At 44.1% G+C, this 22,848-nt stretch overlaps 1 protein-coding gene across 15 annotated transcripts in view; it reads right to left on the bottom strand.

Annotated features, from left to right (window-relative positions):
* ZNF236 (zinc finger protein 236) overlaps positions 1–22,848 on the bottom strand; it is a 102,440-nt gene that overhangs the window by 68,172 nt on the left and 11,420 nt on the right. For 12 of the 15 annotated variants that reach the window (XM_089895331.1, XM_089895333.1, XM_089895340.1 and 9 more), the window contains 8 exons: positions 20,165–20,307; positions 19,681–19,839; positions 18,560–18,724; positions 9,295–9,473; positions 6,600–6,724; positions 6,125–6,297; positions 3,629–3,772; positions 669–872 (listed from right to left, as the gene is read on the bottom strand). In XM_089895331.1, the coding sequence (XP_089751457.1) occupies positions 669–872; positions 3,629–3,772; positions 6,125–6,297; positions 6,600–6,724; positions 9,295–9,473; positions 18,560–18,724; positions 19,681–19,839; positions 20,165–20,307 (1,292 nt within the window). Of the gene's footprint in view, positions 1–668; positions 873–3,628; positions 3,773–6,124; positions 6,298–6,599; positions 6,725–9,294; positions 9,474–13,210; positions 14,790–18,559; positions 18,725–19,680; positions 19,840–20,164; positions 20,308–21,129; positions 22,820–22,848 lie in introns of those variants that run through there. The other 3 variants (XM_089895337.1, XM_022560007.3, XM_089895343.1) reach the window with 3 other exon arrangements.

The following is a 22,848-nucleotide window of genomic DNA, read 5'->3' as shown; positions in this document are numbered from 1 at the left end:
TCTCAGACAACCCTAGCTGTCTGTAACACATTTAGGAATCACTGGTTGAAACTACAGCGGGGTCACCCTCACGACATCAGCCGTCATGACAACCTGAGATTCTTCACACCCCGGCCAACTTGTCACCACAGAGGTAGAGGGGAGAGGTTAGTGCTCACGTCAGTAAGTAAACAGAGGGACAGGAGAGAGAAGGCTGTCTCTGCTTGGGAATGAAGGCGGTGACTATGGAGCTGGGCGGGGAGGAAGACTCAGAAGAGCCCTCTGCCCTCCGCGCGCTCCAGCGCCACAGGAGCAGGGACGCTCACACACTGTCAAGACAGGCAGTGCTATCTCCAAGGAGCGCAGCGGGAAAGGAGGAAATATTCCTTACCCTCTGTCAACAAGGGTAGATACAAGGAAGTTCTGAAACGCCTATACTTTTCAAGAAAATTCACATACAGAGAAAAAATTATAGTTTTAAACTTTTTATTTATCGAGTGATAAATCATTTCAAATGCTGCGCTGTCCATAAGTACTCAAACAAGCATATTTTGTTTCAATACAGTTTTTCAACGACGACACATTTTGCATGAAGACCCCTTTCCTTTGACAAGACCTGCATATTGCGTTGTCAGTGCTGACGCCCAGCCCCTGACAAACACAGACAGGGGCAGGCGAGTATGGCTCACCTGCAGGATGTCCTGGCTGACCCCCACCGTGATGCTCAGCTGCTGGCCGGCCGGAGGCGGCTGGCTGCACCCCGCAGGCCCCGGCTCCGACAGCTCCAGCAGCTGCTGGATGACATCGGCCACCGCCTGGGAACTCTGCTGCCTCGGAGCAGACGTGACCTGGGCTTCCGCCTGCTGAAGAGGTAAGGTCTGAAACAGCGTGGCCTGAAACACAGCAACATTGCGTTAAAAATATAAACGATTACGTTAATTTGTACACCAATTTTTTTTAAAAAGGAAATAAACAGGCATATCTCCCTTATGAGCATTAAAATCCCAAAATTAGCATCCCAAACATGAATTTTTTTTTAACATCTTTTTTGGAGTATAATTGCTTTACAATGGTGTGTTAGTTTCTGCTTTATAACAAAGTGAGTCAGCTATACCTATCCAAATGTAAATTTTAAATAAAATGCCTCACTGATTTTTAAGTTAGACACAAAACTGGCCCTTAAAAAAATATATTCAATGAATTTTTTCTACTACAATTCAAGTCTTGTAAGTGGCGGCAGAGACTATTGCTTCAAGATGGGGGTGAAGCACACAAGCCTCATCTCCCTCTTAGTCCGTTAAAATGAAGGAGTAAAAGAGTTACAAAATATAGGAAATAAGCAAGAGATCACTGTGGTTTAAAATTTTTCTTTTAATTCCCGAAAAATAGGGGCATTGGAGGAATAAATGCTCTGTAAAGCTACAGCCAAGAACTTGTGAAGAGAGAGCTGATCTGATTCCTCAGAAACCCAGGAATGTGAAACGCATACACAGAAGACGGTAGGGGCAGAGAACTACCCTGCGCGATGCTGGAATGGTGGATAACAGGGCATTATACACTGGCCCAAACCGACGGAACATGCTCCACCGAGAGTGAACCTTAACATAAACTGTGGACTTTAGTTAATAATAATACACTAGTACTCATCCATCAATTGTAACAAGTGCACCACACCAATGCAAGGTGTAATAATGGGGGTAATAACTTATGTGAGTTGCTGGAGAGGAGTCTACAGGAGTTTTCTGTACTTTCCGCTCACTTTTACTATTAATCTAAAACTGCTCCAAAAAATAAAGTCTATTAATTAAAATACTTATCACTGACAATGAATCCCGTCTTCCTCCATAGAAAAGATGGCAATTAGGCACTTACCTTCAGGCAAAAAAATGGGGGATTGCCTCTAAAAGAGATAAAAATGAAAAAACTATTTGGGGAGAGCTAGGGCACCTTTTGTGGCCCTTAGTTCCCCAGATTAAACAAAAAATCGTTTACATTCTGCCACCAGGGACCCCAATTTTAAGAGCTGGTTCCCTGGCCAATTACAAGTAACCCTGGAGTTCAACCAGCTCTGTTCACACATAAAAAGTTCAGAGGCAGGTTTCCTGATGCTCCCCTTCTTAAATGCAGGCAACCAAGAACTATAAGACATCTGAAAGAAGAAGGAGTGGCGAGATGCACAAGAGAGACAATTCAATGACTAGAAGAGAACTTTTAAGAGAAAATGCTGATTAGATTTCAAAGGAAAGTACAACAAACCAGAAAAGAGTATCTTCAAAAAGAAACAATCAGATCACAAGGAGAGATCTCAGAAATTAAAAACCTTACTAGCTTAAAAAAAATTCAAGGAAAGAATTATAAGATAAAGTTGAAAAAAACCCTCCAAAGTAAAGCACAAAGGTCAAGATTTAGAAAATGGGAGAGGCAAAATGAGACAGTGTTCAGAGGGCTGGACACTGACCCCTAGACAGTCCTGAGAAACAGTACGTATAACCTGACACAGAGCGCTCTTGCACACGCAGATGAGGGTAAAAGGTGGCGTGGATCACAGGTTTCCAAACCCCTATACTACATTTTCAGTTTTTTACTGAGACTGTAAATTTTAAAAATGATTTGTATTATCATTCCAGGTAATTCACTATATCTACATATTTGATTCGCATACTGCCAAAGGAAATGAATATTTGCTTGATTTATACACCGAAAATTTTATTTAAAAAATACTCAGTCCAAAATAGAATTTAAGACATAATTATTAGACTCTAATTATTCTCCAGTTTTAGAGCTTCCTTACAACATCCTCCCTGATCAAGAGTAAGCTGAGGAATCGTCCTAAGCTGCAAGTGCTGTGAGAAAAGAAAAGAAAAAGTAAACACTGACGGTGAGCCTCGTGCTTGGGAGCTAAATACGAACTAGGCCTATTTTCTGGTTTGGTAGGAGGCAGCTGCTGACTTAACACAGACTATCAGCTGACGGCACTCACGAGCTACTTCAACACTCCCGAGACTTGTACGTCCAAAGTCTCTGCTGTTCGTTAGGACACCAAACTCTATGCTTAGATGCTGCCATTTATGATCACTTGGGAGGGTAGTAGAAGTAGCAGATCAAGGCTGAGCTATGAAAGCCTACAAAAAAAGGAGTAAAAGGGGGTGTGTTTGGGGGGGTCATACAATTTTAAATACATGTACTGAAAAATACAACTGAGTTTCCCAAAAGTCCAAGGTCTCAGGAAAAAGTATCACTGTCACAGTAGACCTGGAGAAATATTACTTTAAAGAGAGACGTGATTCTTAAAGTATAACATAAGGATAAAGAATATTCAATAATAATCATCAATAACACTGACCATAGGAATTACAATTTCATAAATTAATGACTACATGATTACATTTTGTCTTATTTCTAACCGGTTCAGATGACAGTCCATAAATCAGAATCACGTAATATTATTCTAAAGTTTTTAAAAATTTGATTTCCTTTCACTCATTAAACAAACAAATAAAAGTAGCACCATACTTCCATATAGGAAACTTTCATAGCATCTTTACGGTACTAAATACTATTCTAAATAATATTCAATTTTCAAGGTCATCATTAAGGTGACAGATTTTGGTAAAAGAACACCTGCTATCAACCAGCTTACTAAGCTTACCGTTAAAACGTGAGCCGTCTCTCCAGCACTTGTTGAATTCTGTGGCCCACCCATATGCATCTTGCTGATATGAGTGTTCAGGCTACCTAAACTTTTAAATACACAACTACATTCTGTACAATTATAGGTAGGGCCATTCTTGACCTTAAAAAAGAAAAAAGAAGTTTTTACAACTGTTAGATTAAAATATTTAAATTATGGCAAATCATAATTTATCATTCAATTAAAATGACAGAAATAATCTAACCCTTTATCATACCTTTTCTTATAAGTTAGGTAGGTCTAGAATCAATGACCCAACTCTTTAATCAATATTGCCAGTATGAGATTAATTGAAATTTCAGTCTTTTCTATAAATCAGAACTGGCAGAACCGGTTAAGTGAAAAATCACAGTTTTCAGTTATTGTGCGCTAGTAAAAAAATGTCTGACATGTTCTCAACTTCTTAAACAGTTAAGCACAGTGTGCAATAACGAAGGCCAGACAGTTAGATATAATTGTACTCTAAGCCTTGAACATACAAGTCAGGATGGATGGCCATGCAATGTATACATCTTCCATCACCAAGTCCAATCGTCCACGGCAGTGACTACTTTTTTTTGTTTTTTTTTTTTTAATAGTGACTACTTTTTAACACTACGACAGAGCCAAGAGTGGACTACAGGGCAGTAGCAGGGACAGGGCCACCCAGGCACAGGGGAAGCACCTACAGTATCCTCTCAGCACTACTCAACAAGCCCAGCCGGCTCTGAACTTGGCTAAGACCTCCACTCCACCTAGCACCTTGCTAAGAATGAACTTTACGGCTTTAGACTCATCACAGGATTAGATAATGTTACAAGCAATCTTTAGAGGTTGCTCCTGTCCCACCGCAGGTCCCAGGGTGTCCCCAGGCTGGGGGCAGGCGAGTCCCCGGCCTTCCCTGAAAGGGTTTCCTAAAGCCGGGAGCACCAACGAGGACGCCCTGGGACTGTTCTCAGGGGCCATTTTCCAGTTGCTGCGCATTTAAACGCACTGTTACTCCTCAGCAACCTTTACACAGAGGGAGCTCCACGAGAGTCACCTACACAGCCCACATTTGTTCTTCTCAGATCGGAAGGTAACCTCACGGATACGTACATGCTCTTCCTAGTGTCTCTGGGTCTTAGATAATAAAACTTAGTCTTTAAAAGCAACTTCACTGCATATGAAATTCTCAGTCTCTTTACAAACTATATGAAGTATGTAGGGTTTTCTTCATTTTAGTGTTACTTAAGGATTTACTCCAAGGAAAAAATTAAAAGATATACATATGCTTTTAGGAATGTGATGCTTTTCATCCTCCAAAGTATTGTAGTTATATAAAATAAATGATCCATGATAAAAGTATTTGTGTTGCTTAAATATTTCTTCATAATCTACAGTTAGACTAAATAAGACACCAAATCATGACAATTAACAAGAGCAAAGGTGGGGACTTCCCTGGTGGTCCAGTGGCTAAGAATCCGCCTTCCAATGCACGGGACACGGGTTCGATCCCTGGTCATGGAACTAAGATCCCACATGCCGCATGGCTACTGAGCCCGCACGCCGCACCTAGAGAGAGGCCCACAGGCCACCAGAGAGAAGCCTGCGCGCCACAACAAAGAGCCCAATGCAGCCAAAAATAAATAAATATTTAAAAAAATAATAGTAAGAGCAAAGCTGAACCAATTTAAGAGAAATACTTCCAGAGTTTGCAAATCAGTATTACTTGGAGACAACAAAAAAATTAGAAACATCAGTTTGGCTGAAATAGTTAGCTAACATGCAGTGTGGAGGGAAATACACCGACCAGGGCTCTGTTTGATAGAAAATGTGAATGGGCCCATATGCAAGGTCAGCAATACTAGCACCAGAAAAATACTTTCTCCTCAATTTCATTTGTCTCTCAATTTCTTACACTTGGAAGTGTCTGTTTCAGGTTCACTAAAGGGATGACATAGGTTAGCATTCAGATTGACGGACCACAGCTAAGAATGGTATTATGATTATTTCCAAACATTTATTCATCAAAGGTATAATACTGTTGGTAAAAAGACAAAAAATAGTATTTTATATTTCTCCCATGTATAATAAGCCAGAAAGGTTCAAATGTGTGTATATATATGTGTGTCTGCGTATATGTGTATGTATGTGTGTATATCTGTGTGTGTATATGTGTGTATGTCTTGTGTGTGTGTATATGTGTGTGTCTGCATGTCTGTGTGTGTTATTGTGGCCTCTCCCATTGCGGAGCACAGACTCCGGACAAGCAGGCCCAGTGTCCCCTGCATCGGCAGGCGGACTCTCAACCACTGCGCCACCAGGGAAGCCCACATATATGTATTTTTTTAAACAGGGTCTGCTCTGCACAAATTCTTCGTCTACATTTAAAATGGAGAATTTCTCAGGTTCACTCTTAACTCAAGAGCCATCCGTGCAGCCTGTGACGTACTGCACGCCTGTGAGGACCACACCCCCAAGTGTGACGCTTACCTCTGAGTGAACTCTCTGCACGTGTGACTGGAGATTCCCTTTCTGAGAAAAAGCGGCAGGACAAAAGGCACAGGCGTGGGGTTTTTCACCTGTATGCTTAATCATGTGAGTTTGCAGCGCCCCCTTCTGGTTAAAAGCTTTTCCACATTCGCTACATTTAAATGGTCTTTCACCTAGAGAGGGAGAAAAATGATCAAAACATCATTCCATACTGTGCCAGCATCTGATGGATTAAAAGAAAATACTTAAGTTACCCACACTCAAGACCCCGAACCTACCCCTCCAGACAGAACGTTCCCCTGTGGCCGCAGACTCACACATCTCACTACCTACTCAAAATCTCACAAGTAACACCAAGGTTATCAGCAAACTATGGAAAAGGCAAGATTAAATTTCAGGTCTAGCTGGCTCTAAAGCACCTTTTCTTCCCTTAAGGTCGCACGGGAAATCACCCAAAAGTAAATGTATCTCGTACCTGTGTGTATCCTAATATGCCGAGTTAACTGGCTTGGCTTTTGGAACGTCTTTCCACAGTGTGGGCATGAATACGTGAATCCACTCCTGTCAATGTTCCGATTATAAGACCTTGTACTTGACACCCTAGTATAAGTAGAGGGAAAAATACTCAGTAAGTCGAATCCCTTGTGCCACCACTTCTAAATCGAAATCCTATGGGAAAGGTTAGGTCGACTGGCCACCAGAATGTGCTTTAATGAGAAATCAATCACATATAAGTGTGTAGGACACACACACACATCCATGTATTAGTTTTGTGTATCAATATCATAAAACTCATTGTTTTGGTTGGGGAGGAGGAGAGTCGGAATGTCTCTTCTAGATAAAGCTTTCCCTGTGATGATGAAACACAGACCTGTGCAGGTGTGGTTTCTACGTCGACACAAGTGTGGGCTGCCTGCTCCAAGCTCCTCCTAGACGCTGATGATCTCCAACAACTCGGACCCCTCCTCTGCGCAGCAGCCCTGGGCACCTAACTCTCTAGCTGACACCCCCTGAAGGCTCCCGGGCGCCTCAAACCTAGTCAGTCCCAAATGAAGCCCTGTTAATTCTCAGCCTGCTCCTTTCCACAACAGGAGACGGCAGCTCCCAGCTGTGAAGTTTAAACCTTAGAAGTTACACTGGATTCTTCCTTCTCCCTCACCCCTGACTTCAAGTCCATCTCCAGAAGCTGCTGGTCTCACCCCAAAACACCTCCAAAGAAGCTTCCGTCTCTCCACCCTGCAGCCACCAGCGTGGCCTGAGAGCAGCACCGCCATTCTGTGGCCCCGATCCATGGGTCTCCCTGCTTCAACCTCACCCACACAGCAGCCAGGCTGCGGCCTGAAGGCTGGGCAGCCAGATCCGTGGGCCAAACCCTCCCAGGTTTTCCCGCGGCCCAAACCCTCCCAGGTTTTCCCGCGGCCCCTGGGGTAACACCTGCGTTCCCGGATGGGCTCAGCGCCCTCCAGCTCCGAGACCCGGCCGCCTCGCACTCAGCCCCGTGAGCTCCACTCCACCCCGCAGCCGGCTCCCATCACACCGGCCTCCCCCTGCGGCTCAGACTGTGGCAACTGCCCCCCTCCCCACCCACCAGGCCCAGAATGCCCCCCAGACCTGCAGGGCCGTCTCCCCCTGCTCCTCACCTGGGTCCCACTTCAAACGGCCATCCTAAGAAAGGCCTACATCAGACAGGTGCCTCAGCAACTGCCCATCCCTGGAGCGTCACCCCAGGTGAATCCAGTCCTACTTCCTTCTCAACACGCCCACTGCCTGAAGCCTGCACCGGCTAATCCGATTGCTTGGCCGCTGTCTGTCTCCCCTGCTAAACGGCAGCTCCGCGAGAGGGAGGCAGCCTGCCCGGCCCCCGGAAGGCCCAGGGGCCGGCGCGCTCTAGTGCACAGTGACCACGTACGCACCTTCAGTTGCCTCTCCAAGACCTTCGGGGACAATCAAAAGAGCCTGTGCTAGAACGTCATCACAATAAAAATCTAGTGTGATAGGACACATGCGTTACGTTTTGGGAGTTTAAAAATCGCCGAAATAACAAAGCATCAGGTGGGAACCACATTAGTCAACAACCAGCAATATGAAGGGAGTGGGAAAGACAGGAGAACTTTGATCATATGGAGATGTTCAGTCCACGCTTCCAAAACACAATGCCAAAGAGAATACATAAATACTACAAAGCATTCAGGCACTTTACAAACTTTATTAACTGGTGTGGGACCTTTTGCTGTGGTGGTGCTTGTTATTAAACAGTACAGATAGCTCCTAAATACTGGAGCTTGGAAGGGTGGCAAGTTAAACTGATGATACCGCCATTAAAAAGTTAATCAGTATATGGGCTTTTATAGTTTGTTGTAGAGATCAGCTCAACGAGTGTGACCACTGATCACCACCATTGGCTAACTTAGCACAAAGGGCCAGGAACAACTCTGCATTTCATATCACTAAGAGAAGGAAATAGCAGTAAAAAATATATAATCAGGAATAGGTCAAATACAAAATTTCGAAGCCATGTTAAGTTTTACTAGGAATAAATGTATATATGTATGTAAATACAGGCGTGGTTGCTAATATTATGAGCACTAAAGCCAGACTACTAGGGTTTAAATCCCTAACACTTGACTTATGGCTGTAAAACCTTGGGAAAGTTACTTGGTCTCTCTAGTCTACCTTTTCTCATCTGCAAAATGGGGACATAAAAGTATCAGGCCTGAAGGGTTGTTTGTAATGATTAAATGAAGTTTTACTTATATATTTACATACACACTAAGCACAGTAACTATTTAAACATGTAAGTTCTAAATAGGTAGTATAAATAAACCAATTCAGTAAAAAGGGTGCTAATGTGGCCTTTGTGAATCCACTCTACACACCTTGTTACCTGCCCATAAGAATGTATTGCCAATAATACTCTGTTCTACACCTTTTAACATTATAATATAGCTAAAAACGTCTATCCATACAGTCTGACATTTAAATTTTCGACCTTTCCTGTCCTACTGTAGACACAACACATAACACATGCTACAAAAGACATCCCGACACCACATGAGATGAGTTGCCCTGCTCTTGCTTCTAAAGCAGCCAAGATGTGTAACCAGTCATAGCAAAGCATGCCCATTTTTAAGGTACCGTATAATGTTTTTAGCCCAAGAAAAGGCTCACACCTAATTTTATAATGCGTCTTCATGTGCTCCCTCAGCTGTGACGACGTCTCGAACTCCTTCCTGCAGGCCTTGCAGGCGTGAGTCCGGCTCGCAGCCAGCTCCTGGCGGTGCTCCTCCATGTGGATGGCCAGCTGGCTCTGCAGGGTGAACTCATCCCCACACTCAGAGCAGATGAGGTTCTGCAAAGGCAAAGACCGCCCGTGAGCAGAGCAAACACTTCAGAGCCATCACCTCTTGAAAGAACTCATACTGTAAATGGCTGATACACAAAGGATGCTTTCCTCTGGAACAAACACTATTTCACCTCTCAACAAATATATCGTCATGTCCAAATATGAACATATAAAAATGATTTCTTTCCTGATAGAAACATAGGGAGAAGGATGAGAGAACAATACAATTTCTGAGCAAAGCGAATTGTTTCAAACTGGCTGCTGGGTAAATGGCATTTTGTCCATCTATGCTGTGAAAACTTTAAAGAGAAGCAGAATGACTTCAATACCACAAAAGCGTCAGGAAAGAATTTAAATTAAGGTGACAGTTTAATAGACTACCTTAAAACAAAATGACAGCTGGTAAATTTTTAAATGGAAACACCTATCATTCTTTCAATCTGGTTTACGGGTAGTCAATTCCGAGAGGTCCGCGACTCTGTCCGGGAGTGCCTGGCTGAGCACCCGAACAGAGCTATGGAATAAGTATAAAATACACACAGGATTTCAAAGGCTTACTGAAAAAAAAAAAAGGAAGAATGTAAAATAGTTCAACTTTTAACATTTGAATTAGAGTATTTTGGATATATTTTCATAAATATATTAAAATAAAATATATTTCATCTGTTTCCTTTTTAACTTTTGGAAATATAGCCATTATAAATTTTAAATTACTCAAATGTCAATTAGGATAGCACTGGTCCAGATGTTCTGGAGTTGGGCCTTGGTTCACGTGAAGGCTGCCGGTCACCAGCGGTGTGTATCTGGGGGTGTTGACCGCTCAAAGTCTGTGAAACAGTGGTGACAGCAATGCCTGCCCTCACAGGGTTGTTATAAAGTTAAGTACAACGGTGCATGTAAGATGCTGAACGGTGCCTGGCACAGAGGAAGTACTCAGTAATGAACTGTTGACTCAGTACAAAGTTCAATGAGTTTACTCATGTGACCTTCTATAATACAATTATTTATTTAAATGATCCAAACATGGAAGTGTAACCTGTCAATGAGAATAAACTATTATTTCCAAACAACAAAATATACAGCTATTTCTTCCCATCAGACTTTCTTCTAATTACTCCACCTGACAGTCTCATAAACGCATAGAAACAGCATTAACATGAGGTTGTTCATTGATACTACTCAGAGCATCCTTTGCAGAAAAGACAAGGATGAATGGAATACTTTGAGCAATCCAATAATGACACCAACTTAAGTAACTTTAAATTAGTGTTACTATATAATAATTTAAGGAAATAATGAACTGTCTTGTTAGTATCTCGCTGATAATAAAGGAATTTCTTTCTTGGGAACTGTCAAAAATTTTAAAACCACCTAACAAAATTTGCTGCCTATCTTGAGTGTAGCACTGGGGGCATCCACACCCTGAATCTGTACAGCAAGGTATTCTCCTTTCACTAATGACTTACAATCACGAGATAAACCCTGACTTGTTACCCTCCCACCCGCACCCTGACTCTTTCATTGCTTTGGCTCAGACCCATCCTCTTCTCAGGTACTTTTTCACCAAATGAGCAGGTTAGTATATTTCAGGAGACATCTACATGGATATTACTCAGAAACTGATCAGAATTTTCTGAGTGGAAACTCTGGTTTATGTACAATTTGCTCATACGGCGAAAGCAGGATCAAGTACATGCTGGGCCACAACCGAAACAGGCCTCGTGATGGAAGGTTTCGTGCTGCCGCTGTGTTACACCCAGCCAGACCCAGGAGCCAGGATGGGCCTCCCTCCCTGCCCAGGACCTGGCACCTCGAGCAAGTCTTAGTGGGGAGTGCTAGGCCTGTGCGCAGCTGGCGGACGTCCACTTTACTGCGTTCCCCGCAGTCGGAGCTCCCGGCAGGCCCTCTAGGCAGAGGCAGTGGCTAAGTGCCTGCCCCAGAAGCAGGTGGTCCTGGGGGAATTCCAGTGACCGCTAAGTGGCCAGCAGATCATCCAGGGAAACATATGGCATTCTTATCAGCCCCCATCTGGCTGAAGATATAATAATTTTTAAAAGTCAAACAGAGTATAAAGTATGATAAATACTAACCGCCTTTAGGCTACTCACCCCGTAACGCTTGCCCTTCCCGCCTCCCCTCCCCCGGGTCCACCCACGACCTTTCTCTGCACCCCCGTTCCCTCTCTCAGAGCCCCCAGGCTCCAATGCCCAAGTGCTGTCCTTGCTCCTGCCCGGGCTTTCTCAGCAGCCATTCTTCCTTTCCTACAGGAGTCTGCCTCAAAATGGCGCTCAGTGCAGGAGAGAAACCTTAGCCCACCCCACAGGGCACCGCCCTCCTCTGAGCCCCAGCAGCACTGGTTTCCATCACCGTCCACTGGGCTCATCTCTTGGCCGGTGTCACCCTGTTCAGAGGCAGGACCAGCTGGGGAGTGGAGGGCCACCTCACACGGCCCCTCTGCCCTGTGAGGGGGGCGGGAAGCCCCGTGCAGACCGGTCCATCCCGCATCACCTGGCTGAGTCTTGGTGCTGCCGGTGGAGAGACTACACAGGCGGGGAATCAGAACACGCCCTGCTTCTGCCCAGCAGAGGATGGAAGGCCGGCTTCTAGCCGGGCTCTCTAACACCATCGTGGGGCAGGGGGGGTCGATCTGGGTGCCACCTCCTTCCGCCAGGAAACGGGTGCAAGATTAGCTCCCTACTGAATCCCGGGGGTCAGGGGAGCAGAGGGCCATCTGCTTGCAGGGGACTGCAGGAGAGCAGGCTGGCGTAGACGATCGCTCTCCTCCCAGCCCCGCCGAGCTCTTCAGTGGGTATTTGGCTGGAATAGGGTTGGCAGCGTCAACAAGATTTTCTCTTGTGAGACCACCTTCTTCCCAGTTTGGGCTGTTGGCAACCAATCTTCTGGCGTGTTTTCATCTACGCCTGCTGGCAGAAGGCTGCAGGCTCTTCCAGCGCCCTGTCCAGGTGTACAGCAGGCAAAAAAGCAGCTCAGGGGACTCGCTGCCACACGTTCCTCAAGTCCTGAAAGCCCTCAGCTGCCCGCCTCCTTCTTCCCACCCTCAGGAGCCTCTAGATCTCTCGGCTGTGTGATTTCTATGTATTTTCAGTTGTAAGAGGGGCACAAAGGGTCTACTTCATCTTAGCTGGATTCTTATCGGTTAATTTTAAGTGCAACTAAAGGTAAGGAATTGTTCCTGTAGTCGATACTAATATACCACATTCAAATCAATTAACTAAGAAATGAAAACATACAAAATAGGCAAAGGTAGCTAAAATGCATTATTTAACATACATGGACAAGACTGATAATTGTGTTCCAGTATCTATTCTTCTTCTATACAACGATGGGTTTCTTAGCTGAGCACACGGCTGTGTGCCGACCTTCCTAACACTAACCACCCTGTGTGGCAACTGTGCCCCTTCCGCTCGAAGGGATGGCAGCAGGCTGATGCTCCGCCCACCTCTGGATCTGGCCTTCCCACAGCAGACGAGCCACCTCCCTCCCTCCCTCCCTCCCTCCGCTGTAAGCCACGTGGTACAAGAAACACTCACAGAGAGCAGAGCACGTGGGGTCCCGGACTACCTCGGCCACCCCACCAGCTCTGTACTGTAGGACACCAGACTGTTAGGTGAGAGAGGAAAACTCCCAACCTGCACCCGAACACAACCCTTTTTTTTAAAAAGAGCACCCGATTTTTTACATATTGCCAACACATTTTCCCCTCAGAAATAAGCACTGCAAACCTTTTTTGTTGTCGTTGTTCTGCTCATGTGAAACCGCTGGTCCTGACTTCCTGTTCGGCATGGGGTTACTAAGGTCAAGTTACTGAATGTCACTTCTCAGCTTCCAGAGCCTTGTCCCCAGCAGCACAGTGGCGCAAGGGCAAGAAGATAAAGCATTTTCACGGTTTCCATCCCCAGCTTCAAACCAGTTACACAAAAGCCTCCCTTCTGACTATTCCAGCCCTGTTCCTCTCCTGTGATTATTTACTGATCTAAGAGAGAATCTGTTATACTCCAAGAGAGAAAATAGAAGACAGGTTAGTAGTAATAGAAATGAAAGTCAACTGGTTTCAGAAAATACACGCTTCTCAAAGGCCTTTTGGGGAAAAAAAAACTGGGCGTCAGAAGCTATGAACTGTTTATGCTCCTACAACAGTGGAAGACAAAGACAGCTGGAGCTTCGCCACTGCAGCAAGGACGCAGATGAGACCAGGCTGCCCACGCTGCCATCACAGCTGCTGCGCATGCCGGGGCTGCCACCTCAGGAGACGACGTCACAGCAACGAGAAACCGACACAAGGAAACGGGGTAAAGGCAGACATCAGAGACCGTGAGCTCCACTTGGGGGACAGTGTGGAAAAGAATCTGGACAAAGGGTGTGGAAGAGAAAACAGAATGAAGGGAAGGTTTTGAAAATAATGTATAAAAACCTAAGAGTGTCTGGAAATGATGAATTACCGTTATTTCTCTTTCCAGTCATGGAGGAGGTGGAGAAAAATTTTAAAGGTGTATCTGAAGAAGCATTAGGATGGAGCACAGCAGTTTCGCTGGCCTGCATCGGTGGTGTGCGGCTGGCAGAGGTGCGGGGCCCCGGCTCAGGGGCACACCCGCCCTATGCCATCACCCCCAGGGCTGGGTCCACCGGGGGCGCCAGGGCGGTCGGAACGGCTTCAATCATCCGCCCCCACCCCACCCGCCGCAGCGAGCCCCCTTGAGGACTGACACACGCGCGCGCGCACGCGCGCACACACACCAGGCTTCACCACCTTGCTGATGCGGCCTAGACCGCACGTTAAATCGTTTCAACCCTCTGCCAACAACTGACTCATTCGCTATCCCGTCACACACGCTTCGTAAACCAGAACCTTGATGCAAACAACCATCTGACCTCCTACCGGGCTGAAGGGCGCTGTGAAGAAGCCACGTGCTCCCCTCCCACGCAACGCACACAGATCCGTTCGCAGCCACGACCCCTGTATTACATGTAACACAACCCACGTATCTGTCCCTGGTCAGGCTCTGCTCCCACTTCCCAAAAGCAGGCTTCCCACACCCATGCCTCTCTCCACCACCTCATTCTTCCGTGAAGACAAGGCAACGTCTCCATTTCACAGAGAAAAATGAGGCTCTGCAGCCCCAATCCAGCCCGAGAGGGAGGCGGCAGTGACCATAACAGACTCGCAGGGGCCAAGGGACAGCAGAGGCCCTCAAGGGAAGACACACGACCCTCGACAACCGTCCCACGTCACACGGACGACTGGCTCAATACCGTTCAGTTTCAATGACATCGTAACGTTGTGAAGCTGGCTTTCAGTAGTTGCTGTGGTTAAAAAGCAGGGAATGAGTGAAAATCAATGTGAAACAGGAAATTGCAGGGTTTAAAAAGCTACGAAGTACCTAATTTACATACGGTAGTTTTTCAAATGGCTACTAAGTTACTTAAGACATAAATACTTACTGGACCTCTTAGATTTAACTGCTTCAGAAAAAGAACTCTTAGCGTTTGGCTCAGTGGAAAACTTGCTGAGACACAGAGACTACGGAAGCTGCAAACCGAGAAAGGGAAAGCTGCCCTAAGCCAGCAGGAAGGGCCTGGACTCCCACTGTCACACCTGCATCCCCTGTCCACCCGAACCTGTCCTCACGCTTTTCTTCTAGGGTCAAAGGCAGAGGTATCTCTTCTGCTCACAACTCCCTTCTCCACCTACTCTCACAGGAAGTCAGTCCTTGCCCCTCCCGATGGAGACGTCTGAAGATGGATTATTAGAGCAACGTTAAATTCTTGAGTGTGGTAACTGTTTTGTGATAATGAGGAAAAGTGTCTTTGTTTTTAGGGGATACAACTGAAGTATTTAGAGGTGCAGTAGTAACATGATGCCTGCAGCTATTTCAAAACTGTTCGAAAATTTGAGGGGGTGAGATCTGGTTTACTTTAAAACCCCCCATGTACTAGGTGAAAACAAAACCAAACCAAAAATCTCATCACCTAATTATTATTTGTAGATGAGGTTGTACACCTGAAAACTCAGAGAATCTGGTAGAACAGCAGGCTACAAAACCAATATACAAAAATGCACTGCTTTCCTATAGACAGATAACAAATAATACATATTTGAAAGAGCCATTACATGATATTTTTTTAAAAAAAACAAATTTAAATAATGTGCTGAACCCATCTGAACAAAACATTACTGAGTATTTTGACAATAAAGATTCAATATTTTAAACATGTTCAATTCTCCCCTTTAACAATCTAAGCATTTAATGCAATCAAAATTAAAATACCAATTAGTTTTTAATTAGGCAAAATTCTAAAGTCCACATTAATAATAAACCAGAAAAGTAAAATAAGAAACATACAAACATTTGTTTATCATTACAAAGAGAAATACAGCAAAATCACACTGAAAACCAGGAACGTGGTCCCAGGAATGGGGCAGGGTTACAGAAAGGAGCCAGTCTCCTGAGTGCCCCTTGTTTGTTTCTTTTTGACGGCTACTACTTACTACCCTAATGTTCAAAGACTACCTCCCCGGCCCTCAATCCCTACTCTGCCTGCATGGGGCTGTCTCTGGTCTTACGAGCCCGACCCTAATTGAGGGCAGTAAACTGAGGGCCGCAGATCGTAAGAATGGGAAGGGGGCCTAAAAGAGAAAGCCAACGAATGCAACAACCCTGTACTGACCTCAGATCCGAAACGCGCTTCACGTACAGTGGTTTGGGCCAAGCCACTGTGAAACGACTTCCAGTGTTAACACAGGACCACCCAGCACACGAGGGGAGGGGCGCGCGCACTGCTGGGAGCCCCGCCCCGCCGTGGAGGAAGGGACACACAACCAGGAACTGGGGGGCAGGTGGGCGCCCTGTACAGAGGGGCTGGGGTTGGAGGAATGAGTGTGAACTCAGGATTTCTGAAATACAGGTGCGCCCTACACCTTGCGGACCTGCATTAGAAGACACGGTGGGATTTTAAAAAATGGTGATTGTACACTTGGGAAGCATTTCTAAGCAAATCGTAAGAGCCAGAACCCGTCAATGAACAGACTGCTCACTGCAGCTACACGCAAAGGGCAGAAACAACCTGCGCAGAGACCTGCTGATCATGACACGGGTGTACACAATGCACCCAGTGTAACACCATGCGGCTGCTGCAACAATACCTAAGACAGAGCCAACTGAAGAAAAAGCACAGAATACTGCTACTGCGTGGTATTCCCGGGGATGCAGAGATGTGTACGCGCACGGAAAGCCCCTGGGAGGATGCAGAAGAGACTGCTGTGCAGGCAGCTCCTGGGAGGAGGACTGAACGTCGGGCCTGATGGAGACTTAAGTCTCACTCTCTAACCCTTTCTCTGCTGTCTGAGTCTCACTGTGTGAACTTATTCCAAAATTAAACACGTTCTGCCTTTTAAAACGAAAACAATGGCCATTTCTGGACAGCGCTACAGCTGAGTGAGACAGGCAGGCCTGCAGTCTGCAGGAGAAGGTATAAAGCAGCATGCGCTCTCGAAAACATAACGTGGCATTCTATAAAGAACTTGAAAAAGCCTTGTTAATTCAGTAAATCCAATTCTAGGAATCTATCCTAATGAAACGATTAAAGATACATGCAAAGATGTATTATTTATAATACTGAAAAAGTATAAACAACTTAAAGGTTAAATAATAAAGGAAATGGTAAAAATATCATAATGCTATATCCAGATCCTGAAGACTTTAATAAAGCAATTTAAAATAGTGACATGGGGAAAACACGCATGATTCAGTAAGTGAAAGAGGAAAAGATGTATTCACAATGTATTAAAGGAAAAGAGTGGGTTACAAAACAGTATGTATTTGCACTAAAAAAACTATCCTTAAGTATATAAACTATTACGGGAAGTGTATGTCTAGCTAAAAAAAAAAAAAAAAAAGGCCTGAAAGACTACACAGCTGACCCTTGAACAACACCAGGGTCTGGAGCGCCGACCCCGCGCGGTTGAAAATCCGAGCATAACCTCAGGGTGGCCCTCCACGTCCACGGCTCCCCACCCTTGGAGTCAGCCAACTCCGCACCATGTAGTACTGTCATACACACTGACTGAAAAACTCCACGTTTAAGTGGACCCACACAGTTCAGACCCACGTTGTTCAAAGGTCAGCTGCATATGCGTTCTCTCCCACTGGTGTGATCATTGGTTCTTTTACGTTACTTTTGTTAATCTTTAGTTTCTAACTTTTCCCAAAATAAACATGTATTACTTATACAATAAGATTTTAAAAGATAAAAATAACTTATTTTATATAAAAAATTAAAGACATAAAAAGAGGGTACAAACCGATATACAAAGTATAATAAACTCAATTTTCAGGATGCAAATTTTATATATGCAATTTAAACGCTGTATGTTTTTCTGTCTCTGGAGGAAACTATACCAAACAGTTATCTGTAATTATCCCTGGGTGACTGCTTTTTACATTTGCATTTCCCTAGTTTTCTATGGTAACAATGGGGGGTAACACTTTAAGCAACAGCCGTGTATACGTCACAGTGAGCCCGCCCGTCCCAAGAGCAGGCAGGCCTCTCTGGTGCACACCAGCGGCACGTCCCTGTCATCCTTCACTCTGTCCCAAGACTAGGCCTGTGGACCTTTCAGGACTATTCACTGTGGTGCATAAACTGCTTTGGGTCATCATGAATTTCCTCTCTTCTCCCAAATTCCCACGTGTCAGGGGATCCAGGAGCCAAGCAAGGAGATTCTACCATCTTCAGAGGCAGAAACTTTACTTTGGGCCACTCAGAATCCTAAAAAAGTTAATTTTTATTAAGAAAAAAAGAGTGCGGGGCACCTCTGCCAGCCACTGTGGACATACTTTGATTCCCCCAATATACTACACACTAAAATGTCTCTACCCCAAGGTGCTGACATGACCCCAAAATAAACACTTTACCAGTGACCTGGAGACTAGCCAAGGCAAATTTAATGATAACTGACTCCTTGAAACCTACACCAAAGGCTTTTTAAAACTAGTTTAACCCTAACATCCTCCTGACTAAGGATCAGATGCATTTTAAAAATCCGTGAACAAAGTATAGGCTGAAATAATTACCTCCTCCTTTTCATGCAGCATAACATGTGCTTTGAGACTAGCCACTCTGGAGAATTTCTTGTTACACACGGGACAGGTAGGATCCTCCCCATTGTGGGTACATTTGTGAAGTGTCAAGTTGAACTCAACATTAAAGGTTTGGGGGCACTGGTCACATCGATGTGGCTAGGTGGAGAAAAAAGTCGAGAAGCACTGAAACACAATCTTTCCACAATGAATGTCATTCAAATATTAACAAGCACCATAATCCACAGATAAGTTTTCTAAGGAACTTCTGAAGTCCTTCTGGACCTGAAGTCAATAAATCCAAAATGGACACAGTAAAACTCCTTACAGTATTTCTCAAAGGAGTGTAAGGAGACACCACATCTATGTAGAAAATATTTCTAATAAGAAATGCTGCAATATAAACGTATCAGAATGTAGCCACTACGAAAATAAAAGTGAGACACTTCAACTCATTGGGTGGGATTTTTTCCCTTCTTTTATGACAACTCCACTGCTGTAAACAAAATCACTTCAAGTAAACTAAGTAATTGTGAAAACTTTCACTAGATTTTAACAGAGTTGCTTATCCTCATCTAAAATATCCCCCAAATGGAAGGTATTCTGCCACTTACTAGTAGAAAGATAAAGTAATCACTGGTATTTCTCTTGTAAATATCAAGACCCTAATGGGCCAGTATCTTCAGATTTTTCAGCTTGGGAGAGTAACGCCAGCGGGTACTGGTGTCGGTACCACATTATCATAGTTACAGCAGCATCATTCATGCCGAAAGTAAGGCTGGAGTTGGTCAGATCCCGTCCTCCAGAAAAGAGATCCCTGGTGTTTTTCTGGTCTCAGATGGCTCACTAGCTTACATCCTCCTAACCTAGAGAAAAGTCGGCAATCACTCTTTTCACTGTAGTTTTAACTGCCACTTTCCAACTCTCAGGCAGCTCGTTCCATTAGCACACTAACACACCTGACATACCCCACAAGGGGCACACTTGCAAGAGAGTTCAAATCCCTATTCAAGAGAGCGCTGCTCCCTGCGGAAATAAGATCTAAAACATCTCAAGTACCCTCTTAAAATGCAAGACCACTTAAAGGTAACACTGCCTGCTGGAGAAAAACACACCAAGATAAGGGAAATTGGGGCTTCCCTGGTGGCGCAGTGGTTGAGAGTCCGCCTGCCGATGCAGGGGACACGGGTTCGTGCCCCGGTCCGGGAGGATCCCACATGCCGCGGAGCGGCTGGGCCCGTGAGCCGTGGCCGCTGAGCCTGCGCGTCTGGATCCTGTGCTCCGCAGCGGGAGAGGCCACAGCAGTGAGAAAAAAGATAAGGGAAATTGAAACTACTGAAGAAAGTCATATTTTAAGATTATTTCTTTGTCCACTCATAAATAACTTCATTAGATTCACCAGACTAGCTCTCACTTTCTTTCATTATCTAATGATGGGTAGAAATACAACTACAACCAAAAACTAAACGTCAAAATATTTATTTACATAATATGGAATGTTCCACAATTTAGGAATAAGAAAAATGTTTACATGTTGATTTTCACAATTCCTCCAGTTTCAACGCTCACATTTCTGACATCCCTTTTTAAAATACATACCTTGTCATTTCGCTCGTGATCCCTCATGTGGCGTTGAAACTGGGACTCTTTTGGAAAAGATAGCAGACAGATTTCACATTTATGGAAGCTCGGCACTTGACAGGCATAATTAGTGCTCTCCGCATTCAATGTTAAAACTCCATCTATAAAATCGCATAAGTATAAACAATAAACACCAGTTGTTATTCTCAGCATATAAACGAAGCTAAATTATCTGGTTATTGTTTCGAAACCAAATTATATCAGATTTATGAGAGATTTCAGATGAAATGAATGGTACCTTAAATTTTTTTAATGGACATGTTTTTAAGTTAGAAATGAGAAATGCTGAGATGACTGAGACATGGGACTACAGGATTCTAACATCTGTTAACAGGGCTGTCAGAAACCTGAAACTAAACTCCTGAGGCTTAGTACCCACTCAACGACACACAAAAGCCTCCGTGTTTCTTAACCTTGCCTGCCTGCTCAATGCTATTTCTCAGTCACAACAAATCACAGAGGCACTTCTCCTCTGAGTCACTTTGAGCATTCATCAATAACCCAGTTTCTTAAATCACTCAGTAAACAAAACTCTAGGAGAAATATAAAAGCTGATGCACTAGTTCAATCTACCTCTGAAAACTGCTGCAAAGCAAGATAAAGTCAAAAAAGCAAAACCTTTTGTTCTCTCACATAGTTATGGTTTTAGGAAGGTAAAGAGTTGCAGTGCTTTGAACAATCCTCAGGTTTTACAGTGTGCTTTCTAGTGTACCGTGTGCTTACATTTAGGTAAATGGCTATAAACTTAAAAGTATTTTCAAACAAGAACAAATATGCAATAATCACAAAAATTTACCAAGAACTTCATAAAATAAAGATTCCTAAATGTCTTCAATTCTTGAAAATAATACTCCAAGTCTTATAATTTCGGCACAAATATACAATCCATATTAACTAGACGAAGACAGAAATATGTCACGTACAACTCTTTGTATCCAACTTGACCCCAAAATATTAGAAATTTGCAAGTAGGGTGAGGGGCTAATTTTAAGACTCAGTAAAGCTCAGGAATGTCTTCTATTTCTCAAACGTCCATGTGGTGAACACAGCATTCCAGCATTTTCTCTAGACCTTCACATGCCTGTTCTGAGCAAATGGCCTGCAGTCCCCTGTTTGGCCAACAGTCCTCCTGGTCTACAGCAGAATCTGCTCAAAAGCAAGAGCTGTGAAATTCCAACGATGGGAGGTGGGGTGAAACCATGCTGGAGACAGAGCAGAAGGGGATGGAGAAAGCCGACAAGAGCTCCAAAAAATCCTCCCGGCAGATCCTCCAGTAAAGCGATTCCAGTTTTGAGAAACACTGATGTAATTCAAAAGACTGTAACTTCATTCAGAAACAAAGTGGATCTACTAAGGGAAATATACATAATTTTTATTCTATTTATTCTTAACTCTATCCACATTCAAAGCCCATACATTCAGAATCTCTATACCAAACTAATAACAAAATGTTGTATGACTCCCCAGGCCCAAATAAAATGATTGCTGGGACCACATTAATTGATACATTATTCCCTTTTGAAAAGCCTGTACTATGGGAAGAAACACTGAAGGCACAAGTAAGATATCTGTTGACAGCTGTGTTTTAAGAACTCAGTAGTGTTTTAGCCTAAAGCCTGAATACAATAAGAGCCCCTCAACTTAATTTCTAAAATGCAAAATTAAAATGCTATTTCAGGATGGAGAATGAAACAATTTTCATAGCCTCTATGTTGAAACTACTTAATATGTTATCTAAAAATGAGAATTAATTTGATTTAATTAACTGCAATTGATAAACCCCTGAGATAAAAAACTGTACATTTAAAACTGAAAAATGATGTCATTTTGCTTATGAATTAAGACTTTTCTAGAAAATAGTTTTATCCTAAGCAGCAAGACTTCGCTCTTTAACAAAGCTCCAAATGTAATAAAATGACTTTTTCAGTAGGTCCCTTCCCGCTGTTGATAACATAATATTAATTTGGTCCAAAGACAAACTTAAAACAATTCAAATTACAGTGTAACTGGGAAGGAAAAAAACAAAACATGTTTTAGTTTCCACGATGAGTCTAATTTTAAAGTCCACAGCATCTCTAGACTTTCACTTTGCTTCGCGGCTGTTTCTCTCGGCACTGAGAGAGCAAAGCCTTTCTCCAGGGCTGGGGGGTGCTAACCCCACACTTGGCTTTCTTTCTGCTCAGAGTTGGCCCTTTATTGGGAGAGTCCTAGGCCTCAAAACAACCCCAATTAGGCACCAGCTCTTCAAGTTCATTCACATGTCTGGTCCCCAGAGTACTTGTTCAGAAAGAGGTCTATGAAATTCACGTATCCTTAGGATGGGCTTCAGGAGATCCACCAACTCCAAGAAAACTACACACCAACATACACGCGTGTGCACGTGTCCACTGTTGGGGGTGAGCGGTCTCTGCAGCCACAGGGCCCCCGGATTTCTAAGGGGCTAGGGATCTAGGTTAAGGTGTGATCAATTCACATCAGTCCTCCTGAGTATGGCTGCATTTTTAAGAGGCAGCTAGAACTTCACCATGAGACCCTGGGCCGCACATATTCCTACTGCTCCCCCAGACAGAATGGGAATAAGCACAGAGCCACCTGCATTTGGCAGTGCTCAAATCTAAGAGCTCATCCAGAACAGTACTTCT

The sequence above is a fragment of the Delphinapterus leucas genome, chromosome 14 (assembly GCF_059928025.1).
Source record: "Delphinapterus leucas isolate spDelLeu-1000000601 "Yukka" chromosome 14, BTC_Dleu_Yukka2, whole genome shotgun sequence".
Classification (NCBI taxonomy): Eukaryota; Metazoa; Chordata; class Mammalia; order Artiodactyla; family Monodontidae; genus Delphinapterus; species Delphinapterus leucas.
This window is presented reverse-complemented; position numbering and strand designations above follow the sequence as displayed.